Genomic DNA, 25971 nt, shown 5'->3' with positions numbered 1-25971 from the left:
TTTGATGTACGTCAAAACTGTCTTGGCTGCCATCAAATGACTTTGGCTCAGACATGTATCCACTAACCAACCTAATAGAGAATGCAATGTTTGGTCTACTATTGCATAAGTACCTTAGATAGCCAATTAATTGCTTAAACAAAATTAGATCAACCTCTTCATCATCATCACTTGCAGCATCTAGCTTCAATTTCACTTTTGTTCACTACAAAAAAAGATATTTTCGATGGACTAATTCCTACGGATAAAATTCTGTTGGAAATATTGGAATTTTTGATGGATTTTTTCAAAGGATTAATTCTATCAAAAAGTTTTGAATTTCAACAGATTTTCCCAAAGGAATCAGATCTGTCAGAAATTCCAATTACCCCCAATTAGAAGACCCTAATTCCTCTCCACAACACAACCCCGTGCCTTAGTCTTGCGCCCATGACCGTCGTGCCTCCATTGCGCCTCCATTATCAGCCCACGCCGCCAATAGGTAAGCCCATGACACTCTCACCCCGGTGTCTCTTGCTGGTCTCAGTCGACGCTGCTCTCGGACGTTGTTGCCTAACCCTCATTTTCATTTGGCGTTAGAGGTTTAATTTTATTTTCATTCCTTATTTGATTCATTCTATGTTGACATTGTTGCTTTCAAAACGTTGCATGCTTGAATGATTTTATGCCATTTAGTCAATAATGTGTGATTTGTTGGTTGAAGTCGAACATGAGAGCTCATGTTTGGTGTTGATTGCTTGGATGATTTATTTGTGTGTAAAGCTGAAGACATTTTGCTTATTTTTGTTCTAAATTTGTTATGTAAAAAATGTGCTTAGCGTGTCGATGGTGCGTTGGTGGTTTGATTGGTGATGGTGGCTTGGGTTGCGGGTGGTTGGTGGTTGGTGGCGGTTTGGTTGGTGACGATGGTGATATGGTTGCAAGGTTGGCACACTAGATGTTGGTTCTGGTCCTGGTGCTTTGGTTGGTGGTGGTGCTGGTGGTGGTGCTGGTGCTTTGGTTCTGGTGCTGGTGCAAGGTTGGCACCCAAGGTTTTGGGACAGAAAAGATAAAGGAGATGGGCATTGAGGGGGGTTATGGAAGACGAAAGGTTTTTTTTTTCATTTTTACTCTAATTCTGACAAGGGAGAGAATGTTTTTATCATATTAATTTATAGTATTATTGTGTATTAATTTAACTACAAAACTTGTAAAATAGCAAAAGATATTTGATTAGAAAACAATTAATGAAAAAATAATTTAAACAAAGTCTTATAAGAAGGAAGTGAAAAAAGTTTTATATATAGACCGGATGTATTACAAAAATAAAGAATATATTTAAAACTAATAAAAAAGAATACATTTAAGATTTTGTTTTCGTGTCATTTATCCAGTGTAATTCTGGTTTTTAATTTGTTGTAGTCTACTAAGTATCCACTAATGAACATGGCTTTTAGGTGACGAGTGACGAGAAAGTATGATAGGATATGTTCTACACATCACAATCACATCTCTGCTGACTTCAATTTTCTGTTTTACAAGATTATATAACCTGATGCACCAGTTGGATGATAGCCAACTAGAATCATAGGCTCACTCTTATCTTACAGTTTCTTTCTCTTTGCATCAGGAATGTGTTTGTAACATAGGGAACCAAACACTTTGAGATGACTCACCAATGGTTTTCTTTCATACCAATATTGTTTAGGAACTTTTTCCTTTAGTCTCTTGTTAGGACACTTGTTGAGCAAGTAAGCTGCAATAGCTACTGCTTCACCCTAGAAGTTATGTGGCAAGCCTTTCTGCTTAAGCAAATTCCTTGCCATATCAAGTATTGTTCTGTTTCTTCTATCTGCTAGACCATTGTGTTATGGAGTGTAGGGTGTTGTGACTTTGAGCCTCAGATTTAACCAACAAAACCTGAGCTTTAGCCTTATTCTCATTTTGAACCTGAGCTTTAGCTTGAGACTCCGATTGAGACACTGGTTCAGACTCACCACCCTTAGGTACAATCAAATGGGACATGAGATCCAACAAATGATGTTGTGCTTCTAGTGCTAGGTTATTTAGGGAGTTCTTCAAACTTGACAATTGGACAGCGTTGTTTACAAAAACTTTGCACATTTGAACCCAAACCATACCATCTGATTCAATTTCGTTGTGGTTGACTCCATTGATCTGCTTATATAAGAACATAAAAGGGGATTTGGCTTTCAAACTTTAAAACTATTCCTTGATAAGAGCATTGTTGGTAAATTCTTCACCAGCAGCATTAAATAGGGGCATCCTGAGTTTCACAATGAAGAAGTAAGAGAATCCTACATCAGGGTTGGCACTATTGAGAAGCATTACAAAAGCCAACAAGAACAAGCCATCAACAGTGAGGACATAGGAGAAGGTATGGAGATTATAAATGGAATTGACATCAAGTGGAAAAAGGTTTCAATGTGAGTCAAAACTCAAGATGCGTTGTTAGAATAGGACCATGTTGTCGGGGAGGAGGTGTTTGAAGACCCTTTTGGCTGTAGCCAACTTGTTTTGCTCTGTCATGATGAAACCAAAATGGAAGTGATGGTATGGACCGAGGCCCACAAACTAAGGGATGAAAGCTTCTTTTTGCTGCAACTCAACGACTTAGGGACCTTGCAGATGCAAACTGCGTGGGAATCTTCTGTAGAGTTCCAAACCAAAAGATAAGGTGCATTTAATACATAGTGAGAATTGAATTTTTTCACTAAGGTTTAGGTCGTTTAAATGCAAAATGAAAGATTATAATTTACTAGATGAAGCTTACTTGAATGGATGTATTGGAAGTTATTTTTATTTCAATTTCTAACAGAATTTATTTATTATAGTTGGTGACAATCTTCATTATAAATAGAGAAGAGAATTAGTGGAGAAAACAACACATGTAGAGAGAGTGTGTGAAATTGTGAAACAAAGTCACTTTGTTGAGAGAAAAGTATCTTTGTATGAGAGTGTTATCATTTCTTGTAACCATTGAGTGGAATACTCAGGTTTGTAGAGTGATACACTATTTGGGGTGAGTTACAATCTTGTAATCATTTTTATGATAAGGAAATACTTTTGAGAGGATTCCATGGGTATAGGCAAAAGGTGTCGAATCATGTTAAATTCTTGTGTTTATTATTATTTTTCTTACGGTGTAATCTTTGTTGTATTCTCACAATCCTTTGTAGATGTGGATAATTTTATTTATGAGAGTGTTGATACCCAACATCTTCCAAGTTGAGCTTGGTCTCAGAAAGTGCTGCAAGGGTGTCACCAATGTGGACGACCCACTGGCCATCAATTTAGCGTTTTGTTAAGTCCAAGTTTGCGTTAAAGCTCATGGTGGCTTTGCTTTCTGGTTACGCCCTTCTCTTAGGGCATCACTATGCTTACATCCTTTACATGTGAGTATGTGCTACATTGGGCTAAATTATGGGACTAAAATGATTTTTTTATTGGGATGAAAAATTTAAAAAAAAAAGAAGATAAATTATAGTTAACTAAAAGATATTTTGATTATTTATATTTTCGAATGTTTTATTTTTGTACATTAACTATTTTAAAATTTTCATCTTAGTGTTTTATACTTTTGAAAGTTTAATCTTACTATATTAAAATTTAAAAATTTGATATAAATATTTTAAATTTTGAAATAATTAATTATTTTAATTGTCATTATTTTAAATTAATTATTTTACTTATATTTAATGTTCCATCAAAATTTAAATTATTGATGGAGTACTAATATTTTTAACAAAAAATGAAAAAAAGATATCAAAATGAAATTTTAAAAAACATAAAAGAATAAGTTGAAATTCTTAAAAATTAATGTATAAAAACAAAATTTTTATACATTAATTTCCTAGACATTACATGTTTTACTTTTTCATTTAGCATTTTCTTTATGAAGTTGTAGGAGAACTGGTAAGTTACAAAATATAATAAACATAAAATTTAAATGTAATGTTAATAAAATTTATTTTGATTTGAGAGGGAAAAACTAAATAAAATAGTAAACAAAATTTTAAATGTATTTTTTTAACCTTCACGCGGTTATAACTTTGAATGGTGTTTCTCAAAACTCTGAACTTTCTCCGTAATTTTTTTTTGGGCAGCGGATTGCTTACTCACATTATCAAAATGAAACTTCATTTGCTAAGAAGAATATCCATTTATAAGAGAATTAGGGAGTCAATTTTTTTTTTATATGAGTGGTTTTGACTTCTTTATTCATCCATCAACCCCCTATAATTTTTGCTAAATTAGTTAACTACTCTCTCCATTATCTTTTTGGGGGGTCGGCGGTTGCGGGGGAATCGTTTACTTACGAATGAAAATGAAACTCCAGTCTCCACATACAAAGAAGAATATTCATTTATGAAAGAATTAGGGAGTCAGAGTTTTTATAGAATAAGTTGAAATTCTTGTAAGTCTTCGATGCATAAATGATTTTCATTCCTTTTTTCCATCCAACAACCCTTTTAAATTTTGGCAAATTCATTCTATAATAATTATAGGTAGTTCTTCTTTCTTCTTTTTTTTTTAGCATTACTCGTATTCATAAGTAACATAACTAACTCTTTTTTTGGATGTTGCTGGTTTGGAGCGGAGAACTTAAGGTCTGAGATTTAAACTCCAAGCCAACAAATCACTCGGGAAACCAGTCATATTTATAAAATAACATAGCTAATTTCTTTGCAACAAGTTACATGAAACCTGAATAATTAAAAATTAATTACATGTGTATACAAGAGATAAATGTTAGTAGTATTTTTGGTAATACATTTGTGTAAAATTTATATGTATTCTACTAAATATAGGTATCGTATGTCCTAATAGGTGGATCATATTTTCAAATTAAAGAAAATTGCATGGATTTTAATAAATAAGAAAAAATTGTTAGAAAGAGAAAATACGTTATTAATCATATTGTACATTTTTTTTGGGGGGGGTTCAATACTGGGCTAAGGCACCAAGAGAAGAGATTTTATTAAAACACAAGTGGGAAAGAAATCGAAGCTACATCAGCAATAACATTTATATGAATAAAGTTAGGATTCAAATCATAAATACGACAGTCCCCTTCTAATGAGATGGGCCTTGCAAGAGCATCAACCGCAACTACGAAATTCGCTTCACGCAGGACATACTTCAATTCCAGAAGAACACACCACACACCACCAGCAACAGAAAACTCTTTATCTGCTTCACAAGATGATAACAGCTATGGGTGGATGCGCAACTATTCTCAACGAGAGAAATTGCAAACATTGAATCGGATTCCACGAGCAGTTTTGAAATTGCAAATTGTACAAGTTTATTTAGGTACTGCCGGTACCAGTTATAAAATTTGTTCGCTTATTCCAAAAAATAATCTGGAAGACTAAAACTCACATGGTGGAATTGTTTTGTACTCGTTAAAATGAATCTCTTTTTAATAGAATTTTTTGAATGTTATTATACGAACCAAGAACTCTGGTACTCCTTTTAATAGAATATATGCGTTGGTATTCTTTTTAATTTTCCACTCAACCCCCTGAAATTTTGCTAAATTCTATCATAATTGTAGCTAGTTTTTTTTTCTATATATAAAATATAGAATAGCATAACACATTTACTTATAATTATTTACTGTACTAGAATTCACTTCCTTGTAGTTGTACGTAACGAGTCATGAAACCTTAAAACATTATATACATTCTTGGAAAAAAAATCTAAATTCACGTCGATTAAAAATAAAATATATAAATGAGAGATAATTTTTATGCCTAAATTTTTGAAGTTAGTTTCAATAAGTTTGAAAACCCGTGAAAGCCAAAAATAAAAGACACTGAAGAATGTCCCAGACATATGCTTGATAACAACCCAGTTTATTGGCTTCTGTGTAGTGTCGAACTTGGCTTTAATTTTGTGAATCACTTTATACAACTCTGGAGTTATGGTTGGCCTAATCGATTTGCTCGTCCCCTTGAAAAGTTGCGCCACTTTTTCATTCCATAAATCGGTCTTAATGATCTCAGAATCTACCAAAAAGCTTCACATCGTCAGGAGTGACTACAATAGCTCTCATTAACTCAACGTACCTTGTGAAGATCAAGGGACTATTGGATTCAATTAACGTCTCGTATGCAAGGAGGTTTCTGATGATGACTTCTGAGTTGACATCAAATCTGATACTAGGCAAGTAAAAACGCAGTTTTTGTCATCGAAATCAATGGATGAGATGCCCCTTTCCGCTGGTTTGAAGAAGATCCCGGCATTGCGGAGTTGCTTCGCAGATGGAAGCTTTTCATCCCGGGGAGCACCTTCATTAGAATCTGTTGACGTCTGTCGCCTTTCTGTGATCTCCATAAGATTTGCAACCGTTTGTGTCAAGGATCTGACTAATGGATTATTAACCCTACTATCTTCCAGCTGGATAGAGCACCATGTAACCAACGAATCACAGAGTTTAAGTTTCTCCGGCGAAATGCTATTTTAACCAACCGAAAACAATGGCTGAAAACCATTTTAATTTTACGAAATATTAAAATTATCACCCATAGAAATAGCCTCAGAATGAGATAAACAAAATATACCGGAAGAAAGTATTCCCATCTGCAGAAGATCGGATCATATTCGGACTCTAGCCGAGGTTGAGGCTGTGCAGGAAGTAGCTTCACAAGGAGAAAAACAAATATATATGCCGGAATGAATAAAAAACATTATCACCGGTAACGCAAGTATTTCCCATTGCCCGAATCCAAAGTATGTTAGGAAAAATTCTTCAACCCCGGGATCCGGCGCCTGAGGTTCAGGCTCCGGCTGAGGCTGAGGCTGAGGCTGAGACCTAGGTACAATCAAATGGTACATGAGATCCAACCAATGAACAGTGTGGTTGGGTAACACTTGTAATTTCACCAGAAGACAGTGTTATTTACAGAAATTTTCCACGTTCGAACGCAGGCCCTCACCTTTTGATTCTGATTGAATAATTTTTTCTCCACTGATCTGCTCAAGAACATGAAAGGGAATTTGGTTCTCGAGCATGAAAACTTCCCTGATAAGAACCTTCTTGGTCAATTCCACACCAGCAGCGTTAAACAAGAGCATCCTGAGCCCTGAGGTTTCCAGTTAACAAGTTTGAGAATTTTACGGGTTGCCGCCAGTAGTGCTGCTGGTGAGAAGCGTTATGAAAGCCAACAAGAACAATCCATCAACGGTGAGAAAGAAGGAGAGGGTAGGATGATTATGTTAGTAAATATTTGTTTTATAATTTAAAATTTATAAATATATATTACTTATATTAATTTAATTTTATAAAATAAAATATTTATTTTAGAATTTTTTACCTAAAATTAGATTTTTCATCTTTATAAGATTTTATTTTAATGAGTTGATGTAATTTGTTACATTTTTTTATACTTTAAGTTGGTTTCTAGTCAAATTTTTATTATTGCATAAGAGAATCTATGTTTATATATATTTTTTTTCTTCTCACTAAAAAACACACAAGCAGAACAACAGTTTGATTTCTTACTTTCTACTTTTCTTTCTTCTTTCTCTTATAAAAACTTATTTTTTAAAGCACGGGTTGTCATATCATGAGAGAGAAACGCAACCAAATTTTTCTACCAGAACAATGGAAACGTTTTCTCTCTAAGGATAGCGTTTGCGCGTTTCACCCCAGACTAATTATTTCTTCTCCTAATTTATTTTTTCTTTGTGCTTATTGTATGATAAACTCAATCACCACCTGCATCAATCATCATTCCCATAAACCTATATACATATAGATACACCATAACTTGAAAATGCATTTAGTTTCAATTAATGCCTAATTAATGACACCGGCATCCAATTTCAGAAAATGCACCATAACTTGAAAGAAAATACATCAAACTTATATACATATAGATACTCATAGTCATAGCTAGTTAGTGAGCTTAATTAATAACAGAAGAAGTCTTTGTGTTGCCTCAAAGGCTTCATAAACCAACAACATTCAATCCTAACCATTAACTAGTTCGTGGTCCAAGAATTAATATGCAAAATCAGTTGCTTCATAAATCAGTTACACATACAGACTATTATCCTCACATACACATGCACATTTCATCAAATATGTTGTAAACAATACACACACACACACACACACACACACACACACACACACACACACACACACACACACACACACATATATATCAAAGACTTATCAGGCTTCAGTTCTTTTATAATGCGTCCTGTCAAACTAACGCGATGGATGAAGAGAAATGAAATGATAAAGGGTACTTGTAAGACAGAGAAAGGAAGAAGGACTTCAAATGGCAGTGCGAGAAGGAGAACAAAGTACAAAAACACGAAGAAGGGAGAAGAAACCTAATCTTTCGTGACCGACAGTTGCAGAACCGTGAGAGTGAGAGTGAGGTTGTAGCGCGTCGCAACTGAGGGCAACAGTGATGTTGCAGTCCACGAGAAGTTGCAATGCCGGCAGTGACAGAGTTACAATGCTACGAGAGGCTGCAAATCAAAGTGCCAAAGCATTCGAGTGAGAGTAATGAGAGTGAGAGGTTTCAAAGTTATTGAAGTTCACGGTTTTTTGCGCTAAATAATTATTAAAAGATCTCACAACATCGATTTTTTTAAATAAAAAAAACTTACATATACAATATAACTTCAACATCAATTTTTTTAAAAATCAATGTAACCAAGAACCGATACTAACAAACTCATGTTATTTATGAGATTGTCACCGCATTTGTTAACATCAATTTTACGTGTAAAACTGATGTTAACTTGACGATGTTAAAACCATTATTTATGATAGTGCAGATTCTAAAAACATTGGTTAAGAAAGTAAAAATATAATTTTTTGTTCAAATATGTAAAAATATGTCTCTCGATAATTTTAAAATACGCTCACATCTGATTTTTATAATATATATATATATATATATATATATATATATATATATATATCTTTTTAATATTTTTTAATGCATGAAGCAAGACATTAATTAGCGAGACTCTTTAATAAATTATTTCCCATGGCCATAAAGATAGATGTGATCTAGAATTATATATATATATATATATATATATATATATATATATATATATATATATTTTTTTTTTTTTAAAAAAAAGAAGCTTACAAACCCTATAAAAATTTATTATGAGACAGATGGAAGGTGACCCGTTTACTTATATTTTTTAAAAGACCAAGACCCTCTGACCTGTGGGGTAGCCTCGGAGTTTTTTAACTCATGCAATTGGGACATGTGACTAGGATGAGAGTAAATAATTGTCAAGTTGCAATAACTAAAAAACGAAATAGTGAAGAACCCGGGAAGCTTTCCCATGAGCCCATCTCACTACGAGTAAAGACAAGCAGTGCCAGTAGGTTTTTAGAAAGATAAAAAAAAATATATAGTATGTACTATGTACACATTTAATTTAAACTATAACGGAAAATGATCCAAAACTTTCTAATAATTATAAATATTTATTTTATTGAGTCATCACCATTTTAAAATGATTTCTCTCGTAGTTGGAGTTTCAATTCTTTGACGATGATATATAATAAATCATATATTTAGTAATAAATAAACCAACGGCTGTGATTATCAGAGAAAATTCTGGAAACCTTTTCCATCTCATCTCTATATATCTCTGCAAATTAAGAAACCAAGCAGATTAGCAGTGCCATGCCCAAAAACAAAATAATTAAACACATAGCCAAAATTAAAAAGTGCCTACAAATTACATTGAAAATTAGACCTCTTTAACTAACAACTCTTAAATAACAACTTCATGATCACTAACTAGCAACCAATAAAATTTTATCCCACTAAATAATGTCAGCTACAAGATTAACAAAAAAAAACACCTACTTCTAAAAGAAAAAAAAAGAAGGTAAAACTAAAATAATTTTTTTGTAAGTTAAAATTAGCTTATACATAAGTTAATATGTAAAAATTCCCTCTTATTAACTCTTCTAAATTAAATTTGATTTAACTTATGCATAAGCTAATTATGAGAGAAACATTTTTCATTTTTCTCAAGTGAAACCTTAGGTGAGCAACACTTGTCTTCTCCATCTTATCTCTTTTTAATGTTTAATTTCAGTTCATTTATCTATTTCTAAATTTGTTTAACACAAATAAAAAGAAAATGAACAGCTAAACCCCAAATCCATATTATCCATATGGACATTCAACATATCATAAACATAGAAAAGGAAAAAAAAATCATAATCAAAATCAAACTTGTACTATAGCAAAACTAGGACAAATCAAATCTAGTGCAAATTAGAAGAAACCAAGTTTCTTGAACGCACTCTGATCAAATCTAGTGCAAATCTAATGCAGTGCCGCGAGAGGTTGCAATGTCGGCAGTGATAGAGTTACAATGCTATGAATGTATGTATACATGATTTTGATGATTTCAAAGATAAACGCTTCTCAAGTTTGATCCAAGTCAAGAATTAAGAAATTCAGAGAATAACTCTCAAGAGTCACAACTCTTCAGAAAATAACTCCTGAGAGTCACATCTGTTCAAGAGATTTTTAAATGGTCATCAAAGGTCTATAAATAGGTGATTTGGGACACAAAATGAATGAGAGAGATATTCCAAGAAAACTTCATTATCAAATGCTCTCTCAAAAGAAACTCTTGGGCAAATACTTGCAAATCCATTAAGAGTTTCTCCATGGACTTCAATTGTAATATCCTTCTCTTCAAGAGAGAATTCTTCTTTCTTTCTTCTCTTTCAAAGAGATTGATTAAGAGACTGAGGGTCTCTTAAGTTAATTGTAAGGATTCTTGAACACAAGGGATGAGTTGTCCCTGTGTGGTTTAGACTTTGTAAACGGATTTTTACAAAGGGAGTGGAAAACCTCAAGTGGGTTGCTTGAGTGCTGGACGTAGGCACGAACTTTGTCGAACCAGTATAAAAACTGTGTTTGCATTCTCTCTTCCCTTATCTCATTCATTTTATTGCAATCGATTTTGTCTTGCATGTTTAAAGAACATTACTAAATTGATTGCTGCTTCTTCTGCATTCCAAGCCTATCTCTTCTTTTAGAAGGGGGTTAAAAGTTTGTTAGTGGAAAATTAATCCATCCCATCTTAAGATTTCTGAGGCCACTGGTCCAACAACAATGTTGCGAGAGGTTGCAAATCAAAGTGTCAAAGCGTTCGAGTAAGAGTGATGAGAGTGAAAGGTTTCAAAGTTACCGAAGTTCAAGATTTTCTGGGCCATATTAACAATTATTAAAAGATCTCACAACATCAATTTTTTTAAATAAAAAAAACTGACGTATACGAAGTAACCTCAACATCAATTTTTAAAAAAAATTGATGTTTAATTTTCCCTACTTTCTTGAGTAATATTGGTTTTTGGTAAAACTGATGTTAACAAACTCATGTTATTTACTAGATCACTGCGTTTGTTAACATCAATTTTACTTGTAAAATTAAGGTTCGATGTTAAAATCATTATTTATGAATTATGATAGTGCAGATTCTAAAAACATTGGTTAAGAAAGTAAAAATATAATTTTTTGTTGAAATATGTAAAAATATGTTTCTCGATGATTTTAAAATACGCTCACATCTGATTTTTAATTTATAAAAAAAAAATATCTTTTTAATATTTTAATGCATGAAGCAAGACATTAATTAGCGAGACTCTTTAATAAATTATTTCCCATAAAGATAGATGTGATCTAGAATTATATATATATATATATATATATATATATATATATATATATATATATATATATATATATTTATTTTTAAAAAAAAGCTTACTAACCCTATAAAAAGTTATTATGAGACAGATGGAAGGTGACCCGTTTACTTATATTTTCTAAAAGACCAAGACCCTCTGGCCTGTGGGTAACCTCGGAGGTTTTTAACACATGCAATTGGGACATGTGATTAGGATGAGAGTAAATAATTGTCAACTTGCAATAAATTCTGGAAACCTAGCCTTTTCCATCTCATCTCTATATATCTCTGCAAATTAAGAAACCAAGAATATTAGCAGAGCCATGCCCTAAAACAAAATAATTAAACACATAGCCAAAATTAATCAGAAAGCAAAACCATAATGCCAGTGGTGATAGAAATCAAAGAGGGTGAACCTGAAGAGTGTGGTAGAGCATGCGTGTGCCGTGTACCCAAATCCTTGTGTTCTGCGAAGCCAGAAGCTTTCACCCCTCAATTTGTGGGCCTCGGGCCCTACCATAGTTTCGATGACAAGCTCACCATGACACTGGAACTCAAGTTAGCTGCAGCCAAGAGGGTCTTCAAGCACGCCTTCGAAATCCCCATCTCCAAATCCATTTATGAACATTTATACCACGCAGATGCGTTTCAAAAACCTGAAAGTTCTTACGCTCTGGCGCAAGATGGCCTTTTCCTTCTAGCTTTACTTCACTGGAGTGCCGATGCCGAGCCTCAACAACACTATAGCTTCTTAACCGGAAGACAAGGCCTTCCCCTGGTCAACTCTTTTGGTCTAGAGTTGACCATTGACGCTGTTATCAGTGATGTTTACATGCTCGAGAACCAAATTCCCACTCCTGTCCTTCACCAAGTCAACCAAGCCTCCTTCTGCAAGGGCAAAAGCGAAAGTGATGAAATTCAACCCCAAGAAGATTTGGGAGCAAAAATGCAAAGTTTATGTGAAAAGCACTGTCCACTTGTCCACTTACAACAACTCTCCAAAAAGCCACAAGAGTATGATCATTTGTTGGATCTCATGTACCATTTCATTGTACCGGATGAGAAACCTAAAATAGACAGCGGAAACAGCCAACTTACGATTTCTCAATCCAACCAAGATAGTGTGTTGATTTATCATTTGCTTGGTTTCATAAGCCCACTGTTTGAATCTAATCCACAGTCCTCTACGGATGAAGAAGAAGGTAACAACAGCAGAAGAAACACATGCTGTTCCAGATGCTATTCCTTGTGCTTGGGATTCTTTTCCGTATGTCGTGCCATTTTAGGTTTCTTTCTGCTGTTTATCTGCTTGATTATATTTTTTGTTTGGGAACTTATAAGGCACATTCCAGCGTTATTTATGCGGGCGTTGCGTTCTATTTATGATCTACTAAAATACGTGTCAAGACTCATTCAGCCTACGGTTGATAGTTTATATGGTTCCTTATCAACCCGTCAAAGTCAAAACCAACTCCTCAAATCCGTTACATTGCTTGTCGGAGGAGTTAAGCGAGCAAGTGAAGAAATTTTGCGGGACAAGAATCTGGACAAGGATGTTCGCTCGGTTGCAACAATCCCATCTGTGACGGAACTCCACAAAGCTGGGATTGGGTTTCAACCTGCCAAATTAGGAGGAATCTCAGGCATTGAATACGATGAAGGAACGTGCATGTTTTCTTTGCCTAGTATCAAGTTGAATGTCAACTCAGAAGTGATCATGAGAAACCTGATGGCTTACGAGTCATTAATTGATTCCAAAAGACCCTTAGTGTTTTCAAGGTACGTTGAAATAATGAGAGCTATTATTGGCACTCGTGAGGATGTGAAGCTGTTGGTACAAAGGGAAATCATTCAGACCGAGCTGAGTGACCAAGTCGTCGCGGATCTTTTCAATGGGATTAGCAAATCGATTAGGCCTACCAACACTCAAGATCTGGAAAAAGTGATTAAGAAAGTCAACGCCAAGTACGATGATTCCCAGAAGGTTAATAGGGCCATGGTCAAGTACGTGTATTCTGCAGAGAAATTCTATACGTTTGTTGCTGCTTTTGTATTCTTGGTTCTAACTGCTGTGCAAGCCTATTGCTCCGTATATAGTTGCCATCGCAGCTCAAGATATACCAAGATGCCTTCGGATGGGGATTATAATTACAATAGAGATCATTATTTCCTCAGTTCTTTGTAACTTTTTCATGATTAATTTGTCAGTCGTTGGATTTGAGTCTATGGTTGTTTTATTTGATTCTTAATGTATTTCTCATTTGATTACTTCTACGGTAAAACAAAATTAAATATGAGAAAGTGGAGAGTGGAATTCTTACAGGCTAGATAACTATTTTAATTTATAAATATAAAAAAAAATCATAAGAGATCATGTGATCTAAAATAAAAGCTTACTAACCCTATAAAGATTTCATTGAGAGATGGGATCAAAAGTGACCAGTTATACAGTGCATTTGTTTCGGGGAATAAAAGTTCATTTCTAAAAATTTAACTTACGAATATATTACGTACTCATACTCATGATTGTTACTAGTTTTGAATAATTGTTCTCTTGTATTGTTGGTTCACATGAATGTAATAATTTTTGTTTTTATTTTCATGAGGAGGAGGGACCGGAATGAAATATTTTTATGGGAATAAGGAGAATTGTTTTTTAAAATACTATCAATTAATTTCTTTTCTTATGTATGTTTTATTTAAATTATTTTGAATTTTCAAAGATATTCTTAAAAATATTAAAATTCTATCAAACATATTTTTTAAGAAAACACATCTAGAATTAAAAAAAAAATCCATGAAACAGGTCTAGAATTAAAAAATCCTTTTCAATGAAAAAAAAAATATTAATGTGATTGGAAGGTTTCTTTTCCTAACTACACATTTTCTCTCCTATCTTTTCTCGAATTAGACATATCTTTGAAAAAAAAATAAAATTTCAATATATATCATTTTCATGCTGCATTGGAAAGTCCGATTTGACCACCCTGACTTCGGTATGAGCTTTTTTTTAATTAATTTGTAGGTTTAAATTTTTATTTTAATTTAAATTATTAAAATAATATAAATATTATATTATATAAATATATTTTTAATTGATTTTAAAAATAATTTTTTATTAATATAATTTTTTTTATAAAAAAAATAATATTATTAAATATAATTACTTATTTTGTATTATTTAATTTATATAAGATATTTTATTGGTGAATATTTTTTAAAATCTTGAATTTTGTCTAGTAATATATTTGTTTTAGTAAAAAAATTAAAACATATTGTGTAGTAGTGTGGGTGGGCTCACCATGACAGATGAACTGAAGTTAGCTGCAGCCAAGAGGATCCTCATCAAACACCACTTCATAGTCCGCGTCTCAGATATTCCCTTTCTACCACGCAGATGCGTGTTCCACTCCTCTTACTGTAAGGACTACAACCTTCTCCAAGACAAGCTCGTCGACGATATAACCCTCGATGGGTTTTTCTTGCTGTCTCTACTGTTAGAAAAATTAAAATAAAATAAAAGAAATAAATGAAAAGTAAATGTAAAATTTTAAATTAAATAACAAAATAACAATAGTAAAATAATTTTAATTGACAGAATATGAATCAACAATGTATTATATCATACAATAAGCACACAAAAAAATTAGGTGAAGAAATAATTAGTCTAGGTGAAAGCGCGTAAACGATATCCTTAGAGAGAAAACGTCCACATTGGTAGAAAAAAATCTGATTCCGCTCCTTTCCCAATATACAACAATCCACTGATTCCGATCGTGTGCAGCGAAAGGATCCCAAACCTTCTCAACCCCTTATTCACCAACAAAATATGATAGTTGAAAACCAACTTACAAGTATCAAAACAAATAAACAAAATCTTAGAAAGATAGAAAATTTAATTTTACGTGACAGAATCTAAAATAAATATTTTATTTTATAAAATAGAAAAATAGAATTAATATAAGTAATATATATTTATAAATTTTAAATTATAAAATAAATATTTACTAACATCTACTTCACAGTTGTTGCTGCTCTTGTATTCCTGGCTCTAACTGCTATCCAAGCCTATTGGTCCTTCAAGAAATGCCAAGATGCCTTGGGATGGGGATTATAATAGAGATAACTATTTCCTCAGTTCTTTGTAACTTTTCACGATTTGGCAGTCGTTGGATTCGAGTCTATGGTTGTTGTATTTGATACTTAATCCGAATTGAAACAAAGTTAATATGAGAAAGTGGAGACTGGAATTATTACAAGCTATATAACTATCGTATAATACATTTGATTGATTTAATCATAATTTAATATTAAATTATATCTTTTATATTTAATATTTTTTAATTTAATTTGCATTTAATATTAAATTTTAATTTCAAAAGTCTAAATATAAACTAATTAATGTAAGTTTAATTTGGATTGAATAAAAGAAGACGGGGCATTTTTGTACTAAAACAAAACAAGACAAGTGTAACAAGACAAGCGTGCTGACATTTTTAATCAATTATTTTTAATATAATATATAATAATTACACTTGTTTAAGACTTATTATACTCCAATTCACTCATTGTGAAACCTTACACAAATCTCCTCATTGTTGCAACTGGTTGCACAAAGACGGTTTGTTTCGTTACATGTGTCATGCACATGAGTAATATTAATAAAAGTATTGTCCAAACTGTCCTTATCTTTTATCATTTTTACGGGCACACTTTGATGTTCCTTTAACTCCAGGATAAATTTAAGAATACAATGAACATTTTAAGACTTATTACACTTTGAACCCACTCATTGTGCGAACCTTACAAAAAACCCCTCTCATTGTTGGAACACGTTGCAGAGAGATCCCTTGATCGTCTGTTCCTTTAACTCCAGGACGTCATGTGCCATGCACATGAGTTTTAATGAAATTTTTTGTTCAAAATATCCTTAATTATATTTTTCATTGGCACACTTTGATGTTCTAGCTTTAAACAATAAATTAAATAACACAATGAACACTTGAAAAACATAGTTTTAATGCACATAATAAACAACCCAGATCAGCAACCGGGATATCCAAGTAAGTATTTCAATCTGGACCAATTTTCACTTTTCCAGAAAATTCCCTCACGAGGCAAAAAAAAAACCCTATAATTATTCATTCCTATACAATTCTTCTAGTAACTTTTTCACTTCACCTCAATTCAATTAATTCAACCCAGATGTGCATAGTCAAACAAATAGATACAAAAGTTATAATTATAAATGTGCACCCACTCACATTACGCAGATACTAACTTTCGTCCCACCCCCAACAAATAAAATGCAAAGCAATTGCTCTGCCATATTCGAACAGCCTCAGTCATGGTGCCGAGGATGTTGCTGATGATGGGTATGGCAAAATGGATCTCATTGGCAGAGATGTTGGGGGCGCAACGGAGAGGATGTGGCCACTATATGGATGTCAAGGGAGAAGATGACGGAGGCTAGAGGTGTTGTAGATTCTATGAATAAGGATGTCTGAGATTGGACTTGGATGATGAGGGTGTTTTGGACATTTTGTTCAAAATTCAATATGGTTAGTAACGACCATATTTGAAAAGAGCTAAAAATAATGTATTTAAAAATAAAAAAAAGATTTGAGTATAATAAGTCCTAAACACAATAGAGTTGAGTGTAATTTATTTTATAATATATATGATGATATGATAAAAAAAAAAAAGTCAATTTATCCTCGATCAAAGTCATTCATTAGGCTTACGTAAAGTTGATTAAAATTTAATAAATTAAAGCATATTTTCAATGAGTGTAGATTAAAGTAATACATATTTGATTCGTTACAATAAAATTTTGAATTCAAATTCTGTATAAAAAATCTCTATTAAAAATAATTTTATCATCCTACACTATGATTAGATTGGGTGATGGACAAAACTTATATATATATTCCTTAGATGAAATTCCAATTTTAATTTGGACAAGACTTATAAAACTGTATGTGAGTAGGTGATTTAGGAGGGGGAGAATGACAGAGTAAAGTGGATCTGCATGGTTGCCGATCTGTGTCGCCGATAAGGGCCTTAGTAATGGTACAGTTCTCTGTTGCTGCGATCTGCGAGGTCGTTACGTTTTGCTTCTTTGTATTTGTAGATGGGACGAAGATTTAACCTTAGATTAAGAATGGGACAAAAGATGATAATTAACTCGAATCGTAAGATGTTATATTCTTACCTAAAATACTTGTATATAAATACTACTGTACATAAAACACAACATAAATAAAGAAAATCATTTCTTTAATTTTGTGTATCGTTCTTAAACTCAGTCTCTTATGGACATTGTCATAAGACAACTAACGCAGAAACCAAGACTGCGAATAAGAAAATAACCTCAAAATCACAATAACAAATAAACTTAAATTGAAAAAATCATAATGATAATAATAATAAGTCATATGCTAATAACATGTAGATTAATGGAAATAAAATTCATAACTATACGTAGTTTTTTATTAGCATTTAGTTTATTATAATATATATATATATATATATATATATATATATATATATATATATATTAAATAGTTTATTATAGTTTTGTTACTATATTTTTTAGTTTATTATATTTATTATTTAGTTTAGTTTTTATATTATACAAATAATATATATATATATATATATACTTATTTAAAAAAAACAAACAAAAAGTTGGCTTAAAATAAATGTCTAATAAACTAAAAAGAAAAGAGAAAACACTTATAGATAAATGTTGGGTCCAATGTCCCAGTTCTCCTTACCCTAAATTTGCTATAAAAGCCTTAAGACTTCATCCTATAGGAAAAATAGGGTTAAGAGAATTGAGTCAAAGGGTCCAATTATTTTTAAGTATTTTATTTCTTTTTAGTTTGTAAAACGTTTATTTTGAGCCAATAGTTTTTCTTTTTTATATTTTTTTAAATAAGCATAACATATAATATAAAACTACATTTTGATATAATTAATATATATATATATATATATATATATATATATTATGTTTTAAATAGTTTATTATATTTTTGTTACTATTATTTTTTAGTTTATTATATTTATTATTGTTATTTAGTTTATTTTTTATATTATATACTATATATGATTATTTAAAAAAATAAAAAAAGAAAAAATGACTCAAAATAAATGTCTAACAAATTTAAAATAAAAGTAAAAGCATTTATAAAGAAATGTTGGACCCATTGACCCAATTCTCCCCATCTTAACTTTAATATATAACCTTAAAAGTCTTAAGATTCCAACCTCACTTTTAAGATTATAGTAAAATTAGGGTTGGAAGAATTGAGCCAACAGACCCTCCATTTATTTTAAGTATTTTTTTTCTTTTTAGTTTGTTAGACATTTATTTTGAACCACGAGTTTTTCTTTTTCTTATTTGTTTTTTAAATAAGCATAGTATATAATATAAAAATTACATTATATATATATATATATATATATATATATATAATGTTTTAAATAGTTTATTATATTGTTAAGGAAGGAAACATGAAAATGATAAACAACACAACAGGCCAACTGCAGCTAAAATTTAGAACACAGTTCCTCGCATTCATCAACAACTCAAGCTTATACACTAATACCTCAAAAGCATGAATTTAGAAAAATAAAGAAATAAATTAACAGATTGAAAAGAAAAGAGTGAAAGTATATATATATATATATATATATATATATATATATATATATATATATATATATATATATATATAATGATTAAAATCAAACATGTAACAAGCTGTCAAGGAGGAGCAACACATGTAGTCAATAATAATGAATTTTCAATGAAAGGTGAAGAAAAGTTAATTATTACAAATAATTATCTGATAATTAGAGAGACTAATTGTAGGAAAAAGAAACATGCATTCAACTTGTAAGCAGTTAATCAAAGTGCTTTTAATAGTCTTACTACATCAAATCTTAAATATCACCCAGACACCACTACCACATTAGAACACACAAAATATTATTAAAATCAATATCGTGATGAAAAAGGAAAAAGCTAAGATAAAAGGCAACATAAACTCACAAAACGAATGATAAGTCTCTTCAATGATGTTCTTGGTAGATCGATCAACCATTTACTTGAATCGAATACCCGCCAGCCCTGTAAATGGATTTGCAAATTCGGGACTAAGGTTTAATTTGAAGAATTTTCTACACATTTCAGATCAAAGATTCGTGATAGAAAAAAATAAGGGAGCCATGGTTAGGGTTTTACTGCAGAGGAAGCACTAGTCGTCATTTAGGGTTTGGGATTGAAGAATTTTCTGACCTTCTATTTGAGCTTGCAAACATCAGGAGTTTTTAAGTTCAGCAAGAAAACAGAAAAAATGGGATTTAAAATAAAAGGAATAAGTGCAAATACATGTGACTTTAGATTCGTGAGCCAAAGTCCCTATGAACGAAGCTCTCATATGTTTAGTACCGGACCGGTTCTTTTGACGAAGGGGAATAGACCATTACTTCGTCTATTACAGCATGGTATGAACTTTTAGCAAGGGAACATGATATTAAGGTAGTGGACCTGTGATGATATATATAGTTGAACGAACAATGCGCTTAATTCTCTTTTCTACAATATTCATTCAATTTACCTAGGTTTTTGGTAAGCACTTGAGGTAAAATGTTAATTAAATGTAACTTTGTTTTCTAATATTTTCACTGGCATTTCATTTAACCCTAGCAAAATCACGGGGTAAATTATTTTCATATATAGCTGTTATCTATATCTATAAATTCAAGTAAATTATTAATGCAATATTTATTATTACTAATAAATTACTAATTCGAATGGTCTAGATTAGATCTCCTTAAATAATGTCTCGAGTTCAAGTCTTATGAATGAAAAAAAAACATAATTAAAAGAGAAGACTTCACTAAAAGTGATCAATCAAATTTTTCAATAAAGATTAATTATAAAAAAATTTGGTAGATACTCTCCATATAACTGTCATGATAATAAAAAATATAATATTTTTTTTAATATAAATCAACTTATTCATTAAATATAAAATAGAATTAAGTATAATAACTAATATGATTAAATATTATATTAAAATTGTTAACTTTTTCTATCAGAAAATTTGTTGACTTAAATATTAAACGAAAGTTAACCTATTCACTACTCACTCAGTTCATATGATTTTTAAACGGTAGTCATCACCAATATAATATTCCCATTAAGTATTAATTAAAAATAATCTTAGAAACAAAATATCATTAAATATTTTATTAAATTTTGAAACAAATCTTTTTCTCTAAAAATTCATATATAAAATCTGGAACTGAGAGATTATATATATATATATATATATATATATATATATATAATACAATTAAGTATAACAATTAATATCATTAAATATTTTATTAAATTTGTTGACTATTTTTTATCATGAAATTTTTTGCTATTAATATTAAATTCAAATTAATGTATTTATTAAATATAAAATGGAATTAAGTATAATAGTTGATATCATTAAATATTATATTGAATTTGTTAACTACTAAATATTAAATGAAAGTTAACGTATTTATTAAATGTAAAATACAATTAAGAATAGTGATTAATAGTATTAAGACTTAAATAAATTTTTAGTTCCTTCATTTTATTGTTTTTTTATTTTTTTACCTGTAAAAAAAATTTAATTTTAGTTCTTAGAAAATGTGTTTGTTTTATTTTTTTTCCTTCTAAGTGTTTTAGATTTCACTTTGAATAATAAAAAAATATTTTAAATAGTGAAATTTCTTTTATCTAAAACACTTTAAGGACAAAAAAATAATTATATTCTACAAGGATTAAAACAAAAAAAAAATTACAAAGACGAAAATAAAAAATAACACTTAATAAGAGGAACCAAAAATGTATTTAAGCCTATAATTAAATATTATATTAAATTTGTTGACTATTTTTTTAATCAGGAAATTAGTTGACTACTAAATATTAAATGAAAATTAATGGATTTAATAAATAAAAAATAAATTAAGTATAATAATCAATGTCATTAAATTTATTGACTATAGAATATTTATTAGATGTAATAAATGCCATTTTTCATAAACTCTCTTGGTTCCATTTTGTATGATGTTTATGACCTGTTTGACATAAGTATTAATAAATATAAATAAAAAATTTAATTTCATAAAACATATTATGTAATTTCCTAATACATTATCTATCTATCTAATTAATTATATTTTCTTATCATATTATTACACTATAACAATTACTCTCACTAAGGATACTCCATGGAAAAATATATCTAATGTTTCATTGATTTTGTAAATGATAATTAATTTGGAATAATTTTTCTTGCTAAACGTCATATAAAATGAAAAGGAAGGAATAATTTTTTTTTTGGATAATCATATTATTAATGTAAAATGTTTACTAATTTTATTGTCGATGATTAATTTTTGTTAAAAGAACATAACTAACTAGCTTTAATGAGTCTCCTCTCTTGATTATATATTTTTTCATCCATAAGATTTTAACTATGATCAGGTTTAGAGTCCTCCGTAATTCATTCAAAGATATTGTTAATTAGTCGTAAGTATTTAAAAGAAATGATAAGAAAATATTATCATATTAGGGGTTAATTATACATTGAGTAGGGCAAAAAAATTATAATATTTTAAATTTTTTTACAAAATACACAATATGTAGGCAAAAAAGAAATCTACAATACCTACGTTTTTATAAATTAAAATTTCTCTTTACACAGTTTTATATTTTAAAAATAATCTAGAGGACCTATTAATTCTAGACTGAACAACAAGACTAGATACTTTTTATACAGAACAAGACTAAGTTTTTTTTAGTCATCAAAAAGTTTTATTAATAATGGTACCAGAAGTACCTAATTAATTACAAAGATGATCTACAGACTAAGTTACCCTTAGGAAATGGACCTAACATGACTCCTTTTTCCTACCATAACTTAAACCACCAGCAAGATCATTAACTGACAAAGCATAAAGGAAACAATATCAATATCCCATCAAGATTTGCTATAGACTCCACACCCTTCTGATCTTTAAACTATAATATTACAAGATGTTCTCCTTCAAGCAGCGCCACGGGTTGGATTCCCACGCATTCCATTAAGACGAGGTATTTATATAAATTCTATTAATTCATGTTTAGTATATTTTAAAAATTAAAGAAAATATGACAGATTAAAAAAGTGAAACATTTTAGCTTCCTAAACCGATAAGCCTGGTGTGAATTGAACATTTTACTACTTTATTTTTATATTATAAATTTAAGATAAATGCTAACCAATATTTTTAGGATATTGATTAAGAAAGTAAAATAAAATATATTGAGATACGTAAAAATAAGTTCTCCTATAATTTTTAAATGTACTGTCATGATTTTTAATTTAATAAAAATATACTTTAATTCATTAACTAGCTAGTGATGGCATTGATTAGAAACCCTAAAACAAAAACTCTTTCCACTTTCTCAATTAGATATTTTTAATATTTTTTCATTTATTTCCGTTTATATACATTTCAAACTATATCCCCCGCACTAAAAAAAAACTTAAACACAACACTACAAACAATATTGACTATATATATATATATATATATATATATATATATATATATATATATATATATATATATATATATATATATATATATATAATTTCAACAGTTATTTTAAAAAATAACAATTACTAAAAATAACCTTATTGCAATTTAAATTATTCATTATAAACTAAAATGCTATGTTTTATTAACAAAATCACCACTGCTCTGTCCTATGTATTTTCCTCTCTCTTTAACTGCCTGGGCACTAGGAAAGAATTGAACCTTACTCCAGAAACTCCCACCGATTAAAGGTTTCTTTTTTCTTCTCTATCTACGTTCATTTTTCTTTCACGGTATCACCTATTATCATCACATGCGTGAGAAATCGTTACAGAATATTCGTCTGGTTTAATAATTTAATTTCTCATAGATAATAATTTGGGGTTTCGTTTCATCTCTCAATTCTTCAATCCCTAATTGAAGGTAACGATCACACTTTTTTTTCCCAGCATACATCTAGCACTCCTAAATTTGTCTAGCTCAAATTTGTAAGGCATATAGACAAACCGAATGTCATATCCAACCTCGTTATTATATGAAAATAAGATAAGATTGGCATAAAAACTTTCTTACACAGTAAGCGTCTCCATTGACCCCTTGTGTTGACTTATGGCAACTTTGGTACTAATAATCAAACAAAATAAATTAAAGAAAAACAAGCTACTATTAGTATTTGGTCGATTTCCCTCCTTTTACCGGACCAACTGTGAATCAATTGCTACCCCTACAACCAATTTATGATTTCATTATTGAACATAAACAACAGAAATAGATACTAGTCACTACATATCTATAGATGATTACAAACAACAGCTACAGATCAAATCATTTTCTCTCCGGTCATTATCCAGTTTATTAGTTTTGGGGCATTCTACATCGTTGAACTTGAATGAGCTAGAGCCATTCTTTCTCACCTTCTACATTTCATAATAAAGCAAATACATTAACAATAGGATATGATTTTATCATCATAGCAATGCATAATTAATTGCTAACCTTGAATAATGTAAAAAGATTTCTCAATTAGCAAACTAAGCCTATTATTTATGATCAATTTTGTAGTCACTAGCATAATGGGTTCATTACATATTTGTAGAGAATTAATAACGACTCAACTCTCAAGGCACAAGCCAAAGATTCACAACCTTTTTTAATTTTGAATTCAAAAGAACATATATCAATTATCAAATTAGTGAAGGAGCCAAACAAGAAAGAAAAAACTATTATCTGCATAGATTTGACGATATACAACCAAACTAAATCCCTTAATTAAAAATTAAACCAATTATAAGGGTTGGATTCCAAAACTAATTCCTTTAATAAAACTAGTTTGGTTTTACTTGAGATGATTTTAAATTTCTTGATGCACAAAACTGGTTTTAATTTGTTTTTTCACAAAATCCATTCATAAATCTTGTTTTTCACAAAACTATCAACACATTTTAACACCTTTCCGAGGAAAAACAATATCAAACACAAATTAATTTTCTAATATCTACTTGCACAAATCAAGACCACAAACAAAAGCATACTTAAGTACACCATTATGCTGACGTTATACCTTATAAGAAAAGTGTATTTATTCTCTTTGTTTAACTAGTGCCCTAGTATAATTACATAATATTCCTTAGTTATAAGATATTTATGTACCCAAGCTAACAATTAGAAGGAAAATAGTATAACTCAGCATCACATGGATTTGAATCAAAATGTGCAGGAAAGCCCATCAACCCAGTAGGTATTTCCATGAATTTTGAACCTAGCATTATTAATATGCGTGATATGATATAGATAATTACCAACGTCCAAATAATATACAATTCTCTTGCTTCAGTACTACCTATATCGAAGCTCTAAAAACTGCTAGACCTAAAAACATTTCATTACACAACTAGAAATAAGTTATTTTATGACACCGATTCTACGACGCGGTGACAAATTTGTAATTAGTCAAACTTAAAATGTTTTTTACGACACACATTCTAAGACGGTTATTAAAAATCGTCTTAGAATGTGTCTTGGTGGCAAATCCTATAATTATAGATAATGAAAATTACGACGAGTTTTAATAAAAAACCGTCTTTAATTCTCAACTTAAAATAATCCCTAAACCTCGACCCTCTAGCTCGAAGTACTACACCTATGTTGCAGCTCCCTCTAGCTCTGACTTCGCTGCAGCTCGAAGCACTACACCTCCCTCGCTTACCCTTGATCCCTCGCGCGCCCTAAACCTCCCTCACTACCCGTACTCTCTACCCTCCCTCGAGCAGTGACTCACTCTACTCCGACGTGCGTCACTCATTGGGACCTCTCTCAAAGTTGTGTTGAATCTCTCTCCAAGTGCCCCTCCGTTAAGCCCTCCATATCGCGCCCTCACTCATTGAGGTCCCCACCATTGCTCCTTTGAATTTATAATCTTATTTGTAGGCATATATAGATAGATTGAGTAGTGTGTTATTCTAGTTTGTTTCTGTCGCACAAGCCAGTAATCATTGATAATAACAAAGCCATGATAGGGAAATAATGACAACGTCTGCGACCAATGAAACTACAAAATTGCAGTTACTGGTTTGGTATGTACAGAGTTTGACCCCAACTTTTAGACCCTAGGCATTTTTCATCATT

At 30.8% G+C, this 25971-nt stretch overlaps 1 protein-coding gene across 1 annotated transcript; it reads left to right on the top strand.

Annotated features, from left to right (window-relative positions):
• The first annotated feature begins 12091 nt into the window (after positions 1 to 12091).
• On the top strand, positions 12092 to 13894 carry LOC114371780 (putative UPF0481 protein At3g02645). Its single transcript, XM_028329120.1, has one exon. It carries the CDS (start codon positions 12092 to 12094, stop codon positions 13892 to 13894), a length of 1803 nt encoding a protein of 600 aa, XP_028184921.1.
• The last annotated feature ends 12077 nt before the right edge of the window (positions 13895 to 25971 follow it).

Source organism: Glycine soja, chromosome 10, assembly GCF_004193775.1.
Source record: "Glycine soja cultivar W05 chromosome 10, ASM419377v2, whole genome shotgun sequence".
Lineage (NCBI taxonomy): Eukaryota > Viridiplantae > Streptophyta > Magnoliopsida > Fabales > Fabaceae > Glycine > Glycine soja.
Note: the sequence above shows the minus strand (reverse complement) of the source record. Positions and strands in the feature narration are given on the sequence as shown.